The sequence below is a fragment of the Neopsephotus bourkii genome, unplaced genomic scaffold (assembly GCF_033783945.1).
Source record: "Neopsephotus bourkii isolate Nb327-2 ecotype Australia unplaced genomic scaffold, CSIRO-AGI_Nbou_v1 NB_867, whole genome shotgun sequence".
Taxonomy (NCBI): domain Eukaryota; kingdom Metazoa; phylum Chordata; class Aves; order Psittaciformes; family Psittacidae; genus Neopsephotus; species Neopsephotus bourkii.
The window spans coordinates 696657-713963 of NW_026901363.1; the positions used below are offsets into that span (position 1 = coordinate 696657).

General features: G+C 57.7%; 3 protein-coding genes across 3 annotated transcripts; 1 reads left to right on the forward strand and 2 right to left on the reverse strand.

Annotated features, from left to right (window-relative positions):
* Positions 1–251: 251 nt before the first annotated feature.
* On the reverse strand, positions 252–1532 carry TIMM8A (translocase of inner mitochondrial membrane 8A). Its single transcript, XM_061356731.1, has 2 exons — positions 1331–1532; positions 252–1060 (listed from the first exon to the last, which is right to left on the reverse strand). Exons 1-2 carry the CDS (start codon positions 1448–1450, stop codon positions 899–901), a joined length of 282 nt encoding a protein of 93 aa, XP_061212715.1. The 5' UTR covers positions 1451–1532; the 3' UTR covers positions 252–898.
* Positions 1533–1674: 142 nt separating this feature from the next.
* On the reverse strand, positions 1675–9324 carry BTK (Bruton tyrosine kinase). The gene is made up of 18 exons (XM_061356732.1): positions 9184–9324; positions 8962–9060; positions 8659–8727; positions 8089–8170; positions 6236–6364; positions 6085–6152; positions 5450–5625; positions 5117–5179; positions 4845–4899; positions 4583–4665; positions 4371–4498; positions 4157–4231; positions 3676–3847; positions 3217–3433; positions 2672–2736; positions 2126–2244; positions 1879–2036; positions 1675–1804 (listed from the first exon to the last, which is right to left on the reverse strand). The coding sequence occupies exons 1-18, from the start codon at positions 9322–9324 to the stop codon at positions 1733–1735; spliced, it is 1971 nt and encodes a 656-aa protein (XP_061212716.1). The 3' UTR covers positions 1675–1732.
* A 3983-nt stretch (positions 9325–13307) lies between these two features.
* On the forward strand, positions 13308–16115 carry RPL36A (ribosomal protein L36a). Its single transcript, XM_061356733.1, has 5 exons — positions 13308–13394; positions 13669–13774; positions 13985–14052; positions 15850–15972; positions 16053–16115. The coding sequence occupies exons 1-5, from the start codon at positions 13392–13394 to the stop codon at positions 16071–16073; spliced, it is 321 nt and encodes a 106-aa protein (XP_061212717.1). The 5' UTR covers positions 13308–13391; the 3' UTR covers positions 16074–16115.
* The last annotated feature ends 1192 nt before the right edge of the window (positions 16116–17307 follow it).

Consider the following 17307-nt stretch of genomic DNA (forward strand, 5'->3'; position numbering starts at 1 on the left):
GTCTAAACAATCTGCTTCTTTACAGGGCAGCAGAAGAGGAAAAGCCACAGCCTCTCCCAGAAACAAGTTTAGATTCATGGGATCAAATTAATTGAGCAACAGGTCCCAATTCAGAACAGACCTTCTAGCCAAAAGATAATTATACCCCCTCCCTACTAATTGTACAATAAGCAGGATCACTAGGAAGGAGGGGGAGTGGCAAGGCCACAGATCCTCAGTGGCCATCTACCTGAACAAAGGAGAATCTCATGTTAGAAATTGACCCAGTTAATATTTATTACGTTGACCAGGGGAAAGCAGTTAATGGAGCGAGTCAGTACTGACAGAGTCGTGCTGCAGTGTGAAAACCTGTCGCTTTGGCCATATGAATGATTTACCTGTGGAAAGTAGTCCCCAGTAGTGATACTGCCTGGGATGATCAGTGCCCAGCAAGCTCTTCTCACTAAGGGTACCTCTCCCAGATTGAGCAGCGATGACACCTACAGGGCTTGTGTCTACCCAGGAGGGTCCGTTTTGTGCAGCACCATTAAGGCAGTGGTCACGGGCTGGCCTCACACAGAGCTGACATTAACATCAGCACTGGGAGCACCCGCAAACGTGAGCATCACCACCCCTCCATTCAGCCGAATGGGTGCCTTCCAAACGCTCCCTGTGGAGCACCAGGGGCCCCGGAGTCCCAGCACAAAGCCGGCTGCTGGCCCACGGAGCCAGGAGCAGCACATTGCCCCGGGGAGCTGCGACTGTGCCTCTGCCCTGAGCTCTCATCTGGCTGCAACTTCCCCGAGCCTGGCACTGAATTCAATCCTAACCCCCAGCGCTGCCGCCGCGGGCTCATGCGGGCAGCGGTGACCAGGAGCCGGCGGGGGGCGGCCGGTGTCCCCCGGGGCGCGGGTCCCGCTCAGTCGGACAGGCTCTCCGAGAAGGCCGACTTGGACTTCTGCGTCTGCTCCAGCCGGTTCAGGATGAACTGGCTCGTGTCGATGAAGCGCTCCACGCAGTTCACGAAGCACGTCTCGGCCCGGCTGTCCAGCTTCGGGCCCGGCTTGTCCATGCACTTCTCCTGCACACAGCGGGGGACCCGTTGGTCCCGGACGTACCGCGACCCGATATCCCCTCCACCTCGGGGCCCTCCTCCAGCCCATCCAGGCCCCCCGACCGGGACTCTTCCCCGTTCCGTTCTCCCCATCCCCACGACCCACCCCGGGGATCACAATGCTCCCATAGCGGCTCCATTTTGTCCCCGTCTCCCTTCTCCCCCTAGGGCCAAGGGTTCCCCCTCCCGCCCCACCACCACCCGCCGCGGCGGTGACCGGAACCGGGCCGCCCGTACCCAGCAGAGCTCGGTCATCTGGTGCACCAGCTGCTGGAACCGCTGCTTCTGCGTCTCCACCTCTATGAAGCGCTGCAGCTGCGGGTCGGCAGCGCCCAGCCCTGCGGCGGACGCGTCCATCCCGATACCGGTGCTACCGGTACCGCCGGGTCCCGCCGCGCCGCGACCTTCACGTGCCGCGCCACGCCGCCGCCACCGCGCGTGCGCCGCGCCCGCCCCTTCCGCGCCAACCGCGCCGCGCCGAGCGCCCCCTGCCGGCTGGGCGGTATCACCGCGGAGCCAGCGTTCTGAACGGTTTATTGAGCAGTCCCGGGACCGGGGACCACGCTTCGGTCCTGGCCTTGGTGAGGGGCCCTCGGGTTCCGTGTCCCGCTGCAGCAGCCCCGTGGTACCAGCCCGCGGTCAGGGCTCCTCGTCCGTGGTGTCCAGGATGCTGGCCAGCAGCGCTGAGAACGTGGGACGCTCCTCCGGCTTCTGCAGGGAGAGGGGAGAGCTGCGGAGCCGGGTCCCGGCACCGCTCGGTGGGCACCGGGCTGGGGGCCGCTTACCTCATGCCAGCAGCTGTACATGATGGCGTAGAGCCGCTCCGAAGCCTGCTGCGGGCGGTAGAGGCGCAGCCCCTGGATGACGTGCTCCGTTGTCTCGCTGTTGTTGAACCTCTCGTAAGGCATCTTCCCCAGGGAGTAAACTTCCCACATCAGGACGCCTGGCACAGGGAACGGCAGGCACGGTTCATGGCGTGGAAGCAGCTGTGGCTGAAGCTGCTCCCGATCTCCGAGTCATTCACGCCCTTACCGAAAGCCCAGACATCGGACTTGCTGCTGAACTTGCTGTACAGGAGCACTTCAGGGGGAGACCACCGCACTGGGAACTTGGACCCCATGGAGCTCGTATACTCGTCATCAAGAACATACCTGCAGAAGGCAAACGGATCAGAGTGTCTGCCTTGCACTCCATAGGTTACTACTGCATGCAACCAACAAAGCCCAAAAGGAGCTAGCAGCTCTCAGAGTGACAACAGGTTGGCCTCCACATGGGTTTCAACAGGCAGAAACAGGGTGACACAAAAGCACAGCCACAAAAAAGGGGATGTGTAGAGAAAGCTGCCTCCAGGAGGCTAGAGGTGGGAGAAAGAAGCAGCAAAGAGAGGGGGGTAAGGGATGGGGGAAATAAGGAAGGGATGGTGGAAAGTGGAGGGGTGGAAGGTTGAGCCAGATAAATGAAGCAGAAAGATGGGGGAAGACAAAGGAAAAACAGAGCTGAAGGACTAAGATGTAGAAGAGAGTGAAGGAGGAGCTGCAGGACCGAGACAGGAAGGTGACACAGACACATCCACCAGACCTGGAAAGGCCAAAATCCGATACTTTCACAATTCCTTGCTCGTTCACCAAGCAGTTGCGAGCAGCCTGTGGGTGGAGAGATGGAGGCAGTCACTCCTACCTGCTCCTGCCTCCAGCATCCTGCTTATCTCCAGAGGGGAAACTTCCCTGGTGGGGCTTTGAACAAAGCAGCACCAGGAGATCAGATTCAGCACTGCAAGCTAGTGATGCCAGCCCACGGCTGACAAACTGCAGGCTCAGCTTTTCATGGGGGTTAAGAGGTGCCTTTCATGTCAGAGCCAGCGATGCTGCTTAACACAAACCCTGCCCTAGCCACAGACTGATTTCCCATCTGCTGGAAAACTATCCAGTGCTGCCCTTTCTGCAATCCCTACTAACTCACTGCAGCGACTTCAGAGCATCCTGCCCATGCTCAGCTGGGCAGGGAAAGCTTAGAGGGATGTGCTGCAGAGCTGCCTCTCCTCATCATGATGAGCTGGACCCTGTGTCCAGGACATGCTGTGGCTGTTGCTCAGTTGGAGATGTGTCCTTCAGCCCCAGGCCTACCAGGTCCCGGTGCAGGAACTGCTTGGATTCCAGGTACTCCATAGCTTCACAGACATCCTTGCACATTTCCAGCAGCTCGGCAGGCTGGAACCGCCGCCGAGGTTCCTTCAGGAAGTTCAGGAGGCAGCCATTGGCCATGTACTCGGTGATGATGAAGATGGGATGCTGTTTGGTGCAGACCCCATAGAGCTGCACGAGCTTCTCATGAGACAGGTTCCTGTGTTGGGGACAAGAACGGCAGTTCTGAGCATCTAGAAGGCCAAGCAGCAAAAGCAGCATCTGTGAATAAAGAGTGTGGGAAGGGAAGTGCTCCTGGCCCAGGTGATGGTGGAAAAGCTCATCGGGAATCGGGACAAAGGCAGTAGGTTCTTGGATGCATTTTGCATCCACGCCACCCAGAGGCGCAGCCGTTCTGGCAAGGCAGGTCCAGCTCTGACCTGCAGGCTGCTCACCACTTACATCATGACTTTGGCTTCGTCGATGAACTCGTCCTCTGACATGGAGCCCTCCCTGATCATCTTGATAGCAACGTTGTACTGGCCTCTCCACTTGCCGTACTTGACCACACCAAACTGCCCCGTCCCCAGTTCCTTCAGGAAGGTCAGATCCTTTGGGTCAATCTCCCACGACCCTGGGGTAGAGAGAACAAGCATAATGTGGGTGCAGGTGGCCTCCCTCATCTAGCAAGCCCAAGAAGAGCTCACAAGCATTTGCTGCCTGAAAAAGCACCCCCAAAACCCATGAAATCTGAGACTTGTTCCTCCAAGGGATGGGGAGCAAAGTAGTTTATGGCATCTCTTGGTCAGAACTGTCACCAGAGGGCCAGTGAGTGTTGGGAAGTGATTCCTGGGAAGGCTGTGAGCCCTTGTGCCACGGGACAGGCAGGATCCCAGGCTCAGAAAGTCAGTGCTGCACCCAGGGAAGTGTGAGGCCAGCTTACCATAGCCGAGACCTGCTGTGGAAGGAGCACTTCTCTGGTGTTGAGACACGGGGTACTTGAGTCTGGATATGAGCCCTGAGACACAAGAAGGTAAGATCGCCACGCCACACTTACCCAGCAGGGAACACAAGCCTCCTGCCTTCAGTGTGGGAAGGTGGGGGTACTGTTGTGTCAGTAAAAGCACTGCTGGCCCCACTGCGTCCCCAGCACTGACCGGCAGAGTTGTGCTGGTGGTAGGTGATGAGCTCCGGGATGGTGTTGAACACGTGCTTTTCTGCCAGGTAATACTGGTTCTGGGGGGTGCAGCACACAACATAGTGGCGGATCATGCCTTGGGGGTCTCTGGAGAGACAGTATGAGGGGTCAGCAGGCAGAGGGTGAGGGGTGCCTCTGAGGTAGGAACAAGCTGTTCTCAGATCCACTCACACAGAGGACTTGGCATAGACAGACACAGTGTATTTCCCTGTCTTGCTGGTGGAGTCTCGGACAATGAAGCCTCCTTCCTTACCCTAAAAGAGAAAGGGGAGAGCGACAGAGTGGTTATGGGGTGGTGTAATGTAACAGGCAAGACATAAAGTGGGTGAAGTCCTACTTCCAGTCCCTGCCTGAGGTCGTGTTGGGGTACAGATGGTTCCTGGGGCTGTAGGGGTCATGCTCCCCTCCCAGGAGTTTCCCAACTCAAACTTACCTCCTGTTTGAGCAGTTGCTCTGCTTGGCTCCGGGTGATGTTCTTTGAGTACCACCTGGAACAGGGACACGTGTCAGGGAGAGCACCACAACCACTGCTGTCCCCAGCCTGGTCTGAGCCTGGCCCAGGACAGGGATAACTGGGGGCTCTCAAAGGGTAGGGAAGAGGGAGACTGACCCAGCTGGGCTCACAGGCTGTGTGTGTTTAACAGAACTGCATGTAAAAATCCCTGACCATGTGCAGCTTGCACCATCCCTGTGCCCTCTACTCACTCAAAGATCTCCAGGGAATTGCTGGTTTCAGTGACATAGTTGCTGGGGATGTATCCTTCCCTTCTGCAGAAGAAAAGTGATGGTCACACACTGATGGAGGAGGCCACGGGGAAAGCAGGTTCCTGCCCCAGAAGGCTGTGTAGAAACGGGCTCAAAAACCTCGGTGCAAACCCATTCGGGTTCATGCTACCGCAGCCTCCTTCACTGTCCTCATGTGCCACCCCAATGGCAGCCTGCTGACTGTCCTAACCCCCAGGATGCTGAAGAGGCATGTTTGCCACCAGTGCCATGGCACCGCGAGAGGCCACTGCAGTGGGCACTGGGAGCTCTTACCCGTTCTTGTCACGGGCTTTCCACCAGGGCAGGTGGCTTTCCTCCAGGATGAGGTACTCCTCGCCCTTCTGCAGCTGCAGGTCCTGCGCGTTCATGGGCAGGTAGTTGTACAGGGCCACCACCTTCTTCATCTCGCCCGCTGTGCTGGGGGCCGGCTCGGGAGGCAGCGGCTTCATCTGCACGGAGCAAGGGAGAGCACGGACAGGGTGAGGCTGGCAGACACACAGTGCCCAGCAGAGAGCCTCCCCAGGCCTGCTGGGCAGTGGGCTCAGGCCACTCACTGCAGTGGTTGTCTCAGCTCCCCCATGTATCTCCACCAGGACACCAATTCCCCCTCTCCCAGCACTTTTCATTGCAACATTCCCACCTCAGAGATCCATCCTCACAAATGGTGACTCCTCCACCCTATCCTAGGGCTCCTCCATCTTCCCAGCTCCCCCTGGGGAACCTCAGGGGTGAGATCACTTGACTTTCCTCCAGGCTTTTGACTCAAGCTCCTTCTCCCTCAGGGTACCACCCTGACACCCCTCTCCAGAGGATGGAGTGTACATCTCTGAGCAATGCAATGGCTTTTCCCAGTTAGTCTGCTCCTTAAACACCTTGGAGCAAACCCACATGCTGCTGCTGGCCCCTACCTGGTCCTCCTCAGGAGTGGGGGGAAGAGGCTTCTTTGTCTTGCGATGCGACCGCCCAACTTTTAAACCTTCCGAACAGAAAAAGGACTTAAGGTGAGGGAAGATGCTGTGGCCCGAGGACAGGGTGAGGGGAGGGTGCCCCGTGTCTTACTGCCATTCCTGCTCTCCAGGATCTGGCAGCCCATGGCATTCTTGGCTGTCTGGGAGCAGCACAGGTACTGGCCGTCGATCCAGAAGCAGGGGTGGTATTTCTGTACCAGGTCACTGTTGTACCGGATCACTGTGGCAGAGAAGGGATGAGTGCTGTGTCCCCGGCACGCTGCAGAGAGCTCTCTGCTCCCTCAGTGCAGATCATCAGCCCTGTTAAATCATTCCACCCTCTGCTGTGCTGCTGGTACAGAGCCACAAGAGGCCCTGCTGAGGGTTCACTTCAGCTCATTGCTCCTGCAGCCAAAAGGTCCAGCATCCCTGCGGCTGTTGGGGTTTGCGGCTCTTTTGAACCCTTGATCTTCAGAAGTGGGGAGGGAGGCCAGTGCTGTGCCTGGCTTGTCCATGGGGACAGCAGGGCACTGCCACCATCCCTGCCTTGTCCATGGGGACAGCAGGGCACTGCCACCATCCCTGCCTTGTCCATGGGGACAGCAGGGCACTGCCACCATCCCTGCCTTGTCCATGGGGACAGCAGGGCACTGCCACCATCCCTGCCTTGTCCATGGGGACAGCAGGGCACTGCCACCATCCCTGCCTTGTCCATGGGGACAGCAGGGCACTGCCACCTTCCCTGCCTTGTCCATGGGGACAGCAGGGCACTGCCACCATCCCTGCCTTGTCCATGGGGACAGCAGGGCACTGCCACCATCCCTGCCTGCTCAGGCACTTCCCTTGCTGGGATGCTGCTCCTTTGCTAGGAGACAACCAGCTTCCTTGTGCTAGAGGGACAATTGGATGTGCCTGAACACCACAAGAGCACCACAGCAGCTCTGCGGGGATGAGGGCGGGATAAGGGCATCCCAACACCAAAAGACCGGCATTTTCTCTCCCCTTTTCCCTGTGGATTTCCCACTGGCTCCAGCTGCCCCAGCAGCCCTCCTGCTGCAGCAGGGAAGTGGCAGAGAGCTGCTGCCTGCTGGGGAAGAGCTGCAGGGCTCTCGTGAAGTAACCAACTTCCCCGTTATCATCCTGCGCTGCTTCCGCCTGGCTGGGGCAAACTTCCCTGTGTCAGTTCAAGCAGCTAATCACCCACCAGCACAGAGCCACAGAGACACACACGCACCAAGAGGCACACACAGGCAGCTCCAGCACCCGACCATGAGCAGTGAGTCGAGGTGAACCCTCAGCGGGGCCACACGTGGCTGTGTATCAGTAGCGCAGCAGAGGCTGAAACGATTTAACAGGGCTGATCACTGCATTCAGGGAGCAAAGAGAGCTCTCTGCAGTGTGCTGGGGGATCCTGGCCAGCTTTGAGCATCCTGGCAGTGCTGCTGCAATGCTCAGCTCAAGCAGGTAGCACCTCATGCAGCCAAGTGTTAGCTCAGCAAAGCTTGGGGTGGGTTGGGAGAGATGCTCCCTGGCTTCCTGTTCCCAAAGCACTGGGGGCTCTACCCTTGTGTTCCAGGCCAGTACAGCTGTGTGGCCACATCTGCTGCTTCCTTTCACCCTCAATGACTTCTGAGCCTGCTCAAGCTCATTTGGAGCAGGCTTGCGAGAGGGCAAGAAGCCTCAGCTGCGGTGGCTATGGTGGGGCAGGAGTCAGAGGGTGCCAGAGGCAAGTGTCCATGTCCCCAGGCAGGAGCAGCTCAGGGATGTTAAATGTTAAGGAGTGGACGTGGGGCAGGGTCTTAGGAGTGCTGTGGTCACGGGTGAAGTTTCTGATGGCTCTTCTGCAGCCATGGGGCAGCGGAACCACGAGATAACAAACCCCGGAAGCCTGGTGCTCCTAACAGCACACACACAGCTCCTGGCTTGTGTTTGTGTGGGGGGGAGCCGCAGAGCCCCCAGACTCACCGCTCTTCAGCTGATGGATCCAGCGCCTGCGCAGCTCCTCCGTCGGGGAGAAGACGTAGAGGGGCCCTTCGTCATAGACCACCTGCAGGACCACACAGCTCAGCACCCACCGGGGGTCTCCAGGGAGGATGGGGGCAGCCCAGGGGTATGGCAGAGCACAGGCTGTGCTGTGTGCGCTGCCCTGCACGCTGCTCGCAGGACCGTGACAGAGAAGTTCTAAATAAGCCCCTTCCCCTGAGACTTTCCACTTCCTTCTCTGACTTTCAGTGTGTCCAGAAGGGGCAGGCAGCTGGGCTGGGAGCTGAGTGCGCACCCTGCAGACAGCATCCCTCCAGCATGGGCTGTGGGGCCGAAAGAGGCACAATAGAGCTCAGAAGCTGGTTTGCACCTAAGCAGCCCCCTTAAATAGAACTGCCCAAGCTGGGGCTCACAGCGCTCACCTGCCTGCCCCGTGCACCACTGACTGCAGCAGGGTGTCCCCAGATGGGTGAGTGATACCTGACACGGTTTGGCACTAGGTCCCCCTCTGCAGTTAAGAGTGGACCCACAAAGGGTGCAGTGGGGACTCACCTGGAAGGGGTAAGGGAACCGTTCGATGATGGAGATCTGCTCCATGTTGGTGCAATCCTCTCCTTTTCTCTGGAAGAGAGAGGCAGAGACATGCTGGCATCCTGCTGCTCGGCTGCTGGCATCTCCCATGGGACTCACAGCCTTTGGCTTCCCCCTGCCCTGCATCAAGCCAGACCCCTGGTATGGGCTACGGGTGCAGAGCCCCCCATGCCAAGTAGGGCTGTTCCCCATTCCCACCACCCCAGAGCAGGGTCCCTCTCCCTACTTCCCCAGCGAGGGGACACAAGCGGGGCCCCTCCTCACCGGGACCTGCCGCTCAGGGGGAGGGTTGTGCTCAGGCACCACTGTCTCCACACAGGTGATCTTCTCAATGTCCACTGAGCCCTTCTTGCTGCCCCGGCGCTGCAAGGCACAGGCTTGGTTTGAATGATCATCAAGGGAGGCTCAAGCCAACCGCTGTCCCTGTCCAACCACCCCTTGGGCTGGCAAAGGGACAACTGGTGAGCCCTGTGGCTGCCGACTCACCCCCCGCTCAAAGTCGTACTCGTAGTAGGCCAGCTTGCTCTCTGTCAGCAGGAACAGGCGCTTCTTGAAGTTGAGGGGAGATGTCTTCTTCTTCTGCTGCGAGCGCTTCAAGAAGATGCTCTCCAGGATGACACTGGCCATGTCGGCCCTGCCGGCCTCCTCTGCTGTGCTGCCTGCGGTGCTGTGGGCAGCACACCACCAGCACAGTGCTTGCTGCCGGACCTCACTTGGTGCACTGCTTCCACTGACCAAGGGCCAGCCTGGGACCACCACGGCGGGGAATCAGCTGCAGAGGTGTATGGGCAGGTCAGTGTGGGGTGGTTGTGATAGGACCCCTCCCTCTCCTATCCCATCTCCAGCACCAGGCTATGGACCAAGCCACCACCCGGATGGCTTTGGCTTCTGATGGATGCTGGAGGGGCCCTGTGGGTGTGCCGATGGACAGACATAGATAGAGAGGGAGGAGCGCAGAGCAGCAACACCCAAAGGGCTCCCTCCTCCCCTCCAGCATCATGTCTGTATGTTTGTGTGGGCTGCTTCTTCCTGCCATAGCTCAGGCACTTTGTGCAGGGATGTGCTGAACTGCCTCTGTGGAGAGACCAGTCCCTGAAAACTTGTGGGTAGGTCCTGGCCTCAAATAGGTGCTGAGAGCACAGAGTAGCCCTAAAGGCATCCTTCCCCTCTATGTGCATGGAGCCTGCAGGAGAGCAAGAATGATGCTCAACATTCCTCCTCCTCCAGGCTTGAAGGGCTGCCTCCAGCCAGCAACCAGAGCCTTCTCCAGCCCTCCTCAGCAAAGCTCTTCCCTTGAGCCTCTCCAGGGATGGGCCAGGCAGAAAAGGGCTCAGTTCAGAGCACTGCATTCCACTGCTGCCCTGCCTCCAGGGCAGCTGGAACTCTGCCCCTGGCCCATCTCTTGGAGCATCCTGTACCCTTTCATGCTGCACTGTGGCACCCAGATGGTTCCAACACCCCACAGAGCTCTGGGCTTCTCCTCTGAGGGCTGTAGCCAATGCTTCATTCCAGACTGGATCTATCAGGGAGTTCATGAGCTACACGGGGCCACTGCTGAACTGGAGCCGTCCCTCCATGTCTCCTGCCCTGCCCATCTACATGCCCTGCTCCTGCCTCACCTCCACCTTCTTCCTGTTTGCTCCTACAAACACAGCTTTAGAGGGTATCCCAGGAGAAGCGTTTTCCCTCCCTGCTGCCCTCATCTTCTCTGGGGCAGGCTCAGAGGAGGGCCAGAGCAAGGGGTTGAACTCCCCGCTACCCAGCCAGGCAGCACATCCCTTCCGCTCACACAGGAGGCAGGCGCTGGTTTGGCCATGAGAAGGACCAGGTGGGGATCAAGTATGCCAGGACCTGGTCCCCATAGCTGTGCCGCTCTATGGGGCATGCCCAGCCTGGGGGCAGGAGCAGGTGTGTTCCCCCATGCCCTGGCGATGCCCAGACCCTTGCAGCATAGATCCTGCAATCCTGCCTCACTGCAGTGGCTATAGCCAGAAAGACTGGGAACAAGCGGGGTTCCTGCACCTAGCATCCCCTTTCCCTACCCTTGTGGCCCTCATGGGATTTCTGTTTGTTTGGGTGGTTTAAAAAACAAAACAAAGCAAAACCCCCTTAAACAATGAGTTGTTAAAGAGTTCTTTATAAAACACAGCAGCCTCCACTGGCAGATCCAAGCCTGGGGAGAAGGGAACTGGGGTCCCTGCTGAGCACAGGGCGAGTGGCTGGGGTTGCCACTGACAGGGTGGTGGGCAAGACCAGAGCAAGCCCAGAGCAACCCCAGCATCCCCCTGTAGCCCCCTGCCTCAGTTTCCCCAGCTATAAAATGTGGCTGCCATCGTGTGTCCCCCCTGACACAGCCACGGGGGCTGAGCACAGCAGCCTTTGGGCTCCATCCCATCCCATCTGCAGTGCTGGGTGTCCAGAAGCTTTGCCTCGATTCACAGAGCCGGGTCACCACCAGCAGTGCTGGGCAGATGGGGCACATCCTGTGTCCTCTGGACAGTGCTGGCATGGGTATGCCAGGGCTCTTCTGCCCCAGCATGGCACAGCCTCCCTGTCCCTGCCTGTCCCTGGATGTGCTGGGTTCCCTGCAGGACTCACCCTGCAGCCACTGCCGCTGCGTTGTGACAAAGCAGAGGTGGCAAGTGGGTAGCTGGAAGCATGTCCTGTGTGTGTCCCCAGCGCGTGTGACTTCCTGCCGCTGTCACACCCCCGCCAAGCGTGCTCTGACCCCACCGCCAGCTCCCTGCACATGTCCTGCTAAGGAGCCGAGCCTCTTGGCCACCGCTGTTTGAAGGGGGCTGGCATAGCCAGAGCAAGCGGGCAGGGTGACAGCGTGTTTGTGAATGACAAACGCCACAGCCCCCGTGTGCGAGGTGCAGCCTGGAGGGTGACAACAACGAAGAGGAGGGGATCTCCTGCATGGGACAGGCTTGGGAACAAACCCAGAGCTGCGCTCCAGCCGCACAATGCACGGGCAAAGAGGGCTCAAAGGCACTGCCGGCACCACGGTCCCCTGCTCTGCAGCACCGCTGGGTCTCTGGCACTCATCTTCCACCTTGATCCCATGCTCTGCAGCACCACTGGGGTCCATAGCACACATACTGCCCTGATCCCATGCTCTGCAGCACCACTGGGGTCCATAGCACACATAGTACCCTGATCCCATGCTCTGCAGCACCACTGGGGTCCATAGCACACATACTGCCCTGATCCCATGCTCTGCAGCATCACTGGGGTCCATAGCACACATACTGCCCTGATCCCATGCTCTGCAGCATCACTGGGGTCCATAGCACACATACTGCCCTGATCCCATGCCCTGCAGCAACACTGGGGTCCATAGCACACATAGTGCCTGATCCCATGCTCTGCAGCACACTGGGGTCCATAGCACACAGTGCCTTGATCCCATGCTCTGCAGCACACTGGGGTCCATAGCACACATGCCTGATCCCATGCTCTGCAGCACCACTGGGGTCCACAGCACACATACTGCCCTGATCCCATGCCCTGCAGCACCACTGGGGTCCATAGCACACATAGTGCCCTGATCCCATGCTCTGCAGCACCACTGGGGTCCATAGCACACATAGTGCCTTGATCCCATGCTCTGCAGCATCACTGGGGTCCATAGCACACAGTGCCTTGATCCCATGCTCTGCAGCATCACTGGGGTCCATAGCACACATACTGCCCTGATCCCATGCTCTGCAGCACCACTGGGGTCCATAGCACACATACTGCCCTGATCCCATGCTCTGCAGCAGCACTGGGGTCCATAGCACACATACTGCCCTGATCCCATGCTCTGCAGCATCACTGGGGTCCATAGCACACACAGTGCCCTGATCCCATGCTCCACTGCAGCCCCAGAGCTCCCTGCACCCACCACCCTGCTCCGCTGCCCTCTGGCCTCATGGTACCTGTCCCCTCCTTGGCCTGCCCGGAGCCGTCCGGGCTGTGGGACAAGGCTGAGCCTTCCCAGCTCCCCCTCTGCTTCCCAGCATGCGGCCGGTGCCCAGGACAGAGGTGCGAGGCCACAAGCAGGCACCGCACGGCTCCCTCCTCCCCACCCTGGCAGCAGGGCACCGCCACCCTCGTGTTCCAGCCCTGTCCCCACACCGCACACAGCATCCCGGCCCCCCCTCCGCACTCACCCGGCCCTCCCGCCGCCGCTCCGGCCCGCAGCGCTCCCGCCGTGCCCGCTGCCCGCGCCCCCCAGGGTGGCCCGGCGGGGCCGGTCGGGGTGGCAGTGGCGGCGGGGTCGGGTGCGCAGGGAGGAAGGACGGGCCCGGCCAACCCCACCCTTTCAGTTCCCCTTTCCCTGCTCTCTGACTCAAAGGCAGCAGCTGTGTTTCCTCCTGGGGCGGCCCGGGCTGCGGCTGCTGCGCATCGAGGGGACGAGGGGCACCCACATGGCACGGTGCAGCGCCATGTGCCCCTCTCCACGTGCCGCACAGTGTGCGCCGCACAGGGTCACCCCATGTACCCGCAACCCTCCGCACGCCCCCTGCCCCCCTCCGCACCCCAACCCCGCCGCACCCCGCGCCCTCAACCCCCTGCCCCGCTCTCCTCCCGCCGCAAGGCGGCGCCACTCGCGCTCCCTGCGCTCCTCCTCTCTATCGTTCACCACTCCCATCCGCTTCCGCTTTCGCTTCCCAGGCGCTCCTCCTCTTCGGGCTGCTGCCGGCAAGATGGTGAGTGCCGGCCGCAGCGGGCCCGGTTCTATCCGCTGCCATCCGCCACGGAGGCGGCTCGGTCCGCCCGCTCGAGGCGCCCGCCGCTGCGGGGGGTGCTCGGTCTGCGGTTAGGTCGGCTTAGGGCGGCTGGGGAGGTCGTAGGTCCGGGGTGACGGCGCAGGGCCTAACGGAGGGGAGGGGAAGGGCGGCCGAGCTAAGATGCGTTGATGGCGGCGCTGCACGCCCGGAGCCATTCCTGGCCGCGGTGACCGAGTTCCCCCGTCCCCTGCAGGTGAACGTCCCGAAAACCCGCCGGACCTACTGCAAGAAGTGCGGCAAGCACCAGCCGCACAAAGTCACCCAGTACAAGAAGGGGAAGGACTCGCTCTACGCCCAGGGTAGGCCTGGGGGCACTGAGGCTTGAGGGAGGTTGTGTGGGACCCGGGTGGCCACGTCCCACGCCGGGGTGATGGTTGTGGGAGAGGAGGGGATTGCGTCTGATCTGGGGTGCAGCTGCAGACTGAGTTCTGCTAAGGTTTGGTGAGCAGCAGCTCTGCTTTTCGGAGTGTCTTGAGTCGTTGCCTAAAGAGAACCATTTCTCCCTGTAGGAAAAAGACGCTATGATAGGAAGCAGAGCGGCTACGGCGGCCAGACTAAGCCCATCTTCCGCAAGAAGGTGAGTGCTCCTTCTGGCAGGGGGACCAGAAGCGTTCATGGTAATCCACATACCAGTTGAAAGAGGGATGCTGCAGCCTTGTGCTGGTCCTGTGCTCAGGCCATGTTACAGCAGCTCTGCGAATAGTGGTGTCTGGGGAATGTGAGTTCCCCATCCACATCTTCCCTGCTGCTCCTGTTCTGTGTGATGCTGCTGTTTTCAGGAGTGACAACGTAGCATGTGTTTGCATATCAGGTTGTGCAGGGAGCCTTGATGCTGGAGGGGAGCAGGATCGTACTGGGAGTGATGCTTTTAATGAAAGGAGCGTTTTCTTCATTGCTTGCCAGTACAGCAAGGGGAAGGGGAGGCTGCTGCTTGCTCTCCTTGTGGTCTTGAAGTGGCAGTAGTTTCTCATTGAAACTCTGCCGGGTTTGTGAGGCTCTGCACAGTGATGGTGCTGTCAGTGCAAGGGTATGGTAGAAGCAAAGCAGTGCATCTCCTCGGGCACTGCAGGACACAACATGGTTTTCTTGCAGTCTGGCTCCAGGGAAATCCCTGTCATTTAGCCAGTACAAGAGGGCTGCTGTGTTAAGCCTTCCCTGAGCGTTTCAGAGCAGCAATGCATTGTGTTACAGATGAGCTGCAGTAACCTGCTGCTGTCATCCTCTGTCCTTTGCAGTGTGTGGATACCTGGGGCTGTGGTCTTGCCTGATTTCCTTCTGTGCCTCTACTACCTCCTGCCAGGGAGTTGTAGGGGCCGAACGTCTGTGGTATTTGCAGCAGGCAGCAGAACCCAATGGCTGATTTGCTATAGTTTTTGTGTGAACTGTGCAGTTACTTACTAAGCTGCAGTAACCTGCTGCTGTCATCCTCTGTCCTTTGCAGTGTGTGGATACTTGGGCCTGTGGTCTTGCCTGATTTCCTTCTGTGCCTCTACGTACCTCCTGCCAGGGAGTTGTAGGGGCCCAACATCTGTGGTATTTGCAGCAGGCAGCAGAACCCAATGGCTGATTCGCTACAGTTTTTGTGTGAACTGTGCAGTTACTTACTAAGCTGCTTGGCTCATTGCTGGAAAGTCCTGGTGTTGTGCTGGAGATGTTCAGGATGTCTTCCAGCAACAACAAAATGAGACAGCAGTTCTTGAAGTTGATTTTGTGTCAGGAAGTGAGGAGATCTTGGAGAAAATGCTGCTGCAGGAGGTACACAGAGCAGGTGTACTGCTCTCACAGTCTGGCACTGCTGCTATACCCTGCCATCTCCATTCCTGTTTCTTTCTAGTCAGTGTTATATGGGTGATTGGGCGAAGCTGGTAACTGGTGATTACAGCTCCGTGCAGCTGCTACAGCAGCTTTGGGTTCTTTCCTCTGTAGTCTTGGCCTTCATCGGACTTATCAGTAGCTGCAGGTCTGCACTGAGCACATTGTGTTCTGGGGAAAGTCGGTGCTGCTTCCAGATGTGTCTCTGCCTGGAATTCTGCTGAATTCCCTGAGTGCTGTTGGTCTGTTCTCCCACACTGTAAAGTGTGTGTTCCCAGTGTGTTCACTGGCATGGCCTTGGAGCATGGCTGAGCTCTGCAGGAGCCAGCCCTGCCCCACTGAACCAGTGTTCTTTATTGCGAAGATACTGATCCAGTGTAGTCCTGTACTGGTCCTTATGGTGCTGCCTGGAGCCTAACTCTGTTGGTAGTATTTTTATCTGCACTGTGAGAACAAGCTGCTGAATCTTCAGGAGTGCAGATAACATGCTTTTCTTGGCAGCAGCAGTTTGTTTGCTTGTGGACATTTTGTGCATTGATACACTCTGCTCCTCTCGTCCCAGGCTAAGACTACAAAGAAGATTGTGCTGAGGCTGGAGTGTGTGGAGCCCAACTGCAGGTCCAAGAGGATGCTGGCAATTAAGAGGTGCAAGCACTTTGAGCTGGGAGGAGACAAGAAGAGAAAGGTAGGCTTGTGTACCATGGGTGGATGAGGGTGGCAACATTCAGTGGTGAATAAACTTACTCCATCTCTTCATTCTTACAGGGCCAGGTGATCCAGTTCTAAGCTGCTCGTTGTTATGGACCATATTAAAGTATTTGGAAGTGATATGTTTTTGTATTTTCTCTTGGTAGTGGGGTTGGATTCACTACATCATCCCAGCAGGAAGGTATTGCAGGGCTGCTTAGTAAGTGAACAGGTGTTATCCAGAAGCCCCACCAATGGCTGGAATCTCTTGTCTTCCCAAGAGCTGTTTTAAAATGTGTGTAGAGCCTGAGGCTGGGATGGATTTTGCACCAGTGGCTTCTCAGTGTGACCTCTGCCTGCAGCAGGGACTGTATGGCTGCATTGTGTCAGCTTTACTGAGTGTTCTTTGTAGTAAATCATTACAAACCCTACAAGAACCTAGTGACTCAAACAACTGTGCTGTCATCTAAAACCTGGTTTAATTTCAGATACTGAGCTACACTCCTGTATAGTGGAACTAAGAAAAAGCTTGGCCTTTTAAAGGGATATTTTAATCAAAGTGCTTAATCACAGAAGTAAGAACAAATCAATATACCCTGATTGTGCAGTAGTCAGAAGAGGACATACTTGTACATGACAGTTGCATAAGTGATTAAGTATCCATTTCCTGTCTCAGAGGGACCTGTGTTACTGAACCTAAAGGTTACTGCAGCAGTGGAAAGCAAGCACACAGGTACTTCTTGGAGGCAGCTCACATGATAGGATCTCAGTTATATCATGGAGTTGTCATCCAAAGGGAAGTGTCCGTCACTGGTGAAAGACTCCTCGGGTAAGGAGAAACCTCGATCAGCTGAGTCCCAAGACATGATATACTATGATATATACTATGATATACTATACTCACATATATGCTAAGCAGGCAGCTGTTAACAAAGCAGTTGCTAAGAAGTGCAATGATTTAGGCCAGTCCCTGAGTGTTCAGAAGGCAGATGTCCAAGCTCTGAAGGCAGTGCTGGATTTCTCATTCCTGGACTGTGCTCCAGCCTGGCAAAGCAAGAGCAAGGCAGCCAGGGTGTTTCCCTGTTGTCCCTGAAATGCTCAAGGAGCTGTAAGATGCTGCATGTGTCCTCTGCATTTCCTTGGTAGTGGCAGTGGATATGACCAGTTGCTGCCCTGCCGCAGTCCTTAAAGCCCCTTGGGAAAAGAGTTAGGTGGGTGAGATGCCAGAGAAAGGGTAAACAAAAGAAGCAGCACCCCTTTCTCTGTTACCTCCTGGTAATGGAGGGATGGGTATTTGTCACTTTAGGCTGAAGGTTTAAAGTCCATATAGAAG

Excerpts from the sequence above, each read along its gene's own strand:
- TIMM8A (XM_061356731.1), bottom strand. The coding sequence starts at position 1,450 with ATGGACGCGTCCGCCGCAGGGCTGGGCGCTGCCGACCCGCAGCTGCAG. Across the intron at positions 1,061-1,330 it reads AGATGACCGAGCTCTGCTGG|GAGAAGTGCATGGACAAGCC; the intron begins GTACGGGCGGCC and ends CGCTGTGTGCAG.
- RPL36A (XM_061356733.1), top strand. Across the intron at positions 13,775-13,984 it reads GGACTCGCTCTACGCCCAGG|GAAAAAGACGCTATGATAGG; the intron begins GTAGGCCTGGGG and ends TTCTCCCTGTAG. Across the intron at positions 14,053-15,849 it reads AGCCCATCTTCCGCAAGAAG|GCTAAGACTACAAAGAAGAT; the intron begins GTGAGTGCTCCT and ends CTCTCGTCCCAG.
- BTK (XM_061356732.1), bottom strand. The coding sequence starts at position 9,324 with ATGGCCAGTGTCATCCTGGAGAGCATCTTCTTGAAGCGCTCGCAGCAG. Across the intron at positions 9,061-9,183 it reads AGTACGACTTTGAGCGGGGG|CGCCGGGGCAGCAAGAAGGG; the intron begins GTGAGTCGGCAG and ends TGTGCCTTGCAG. Across the intron at positions 6,365-8,088 it reads GATCCATCAGCTGAAGAGCG|TGATCCGGTACAACAGTGAC; the intron begins GTGAGTCTGGGG and ends TCTCTGCCACAG.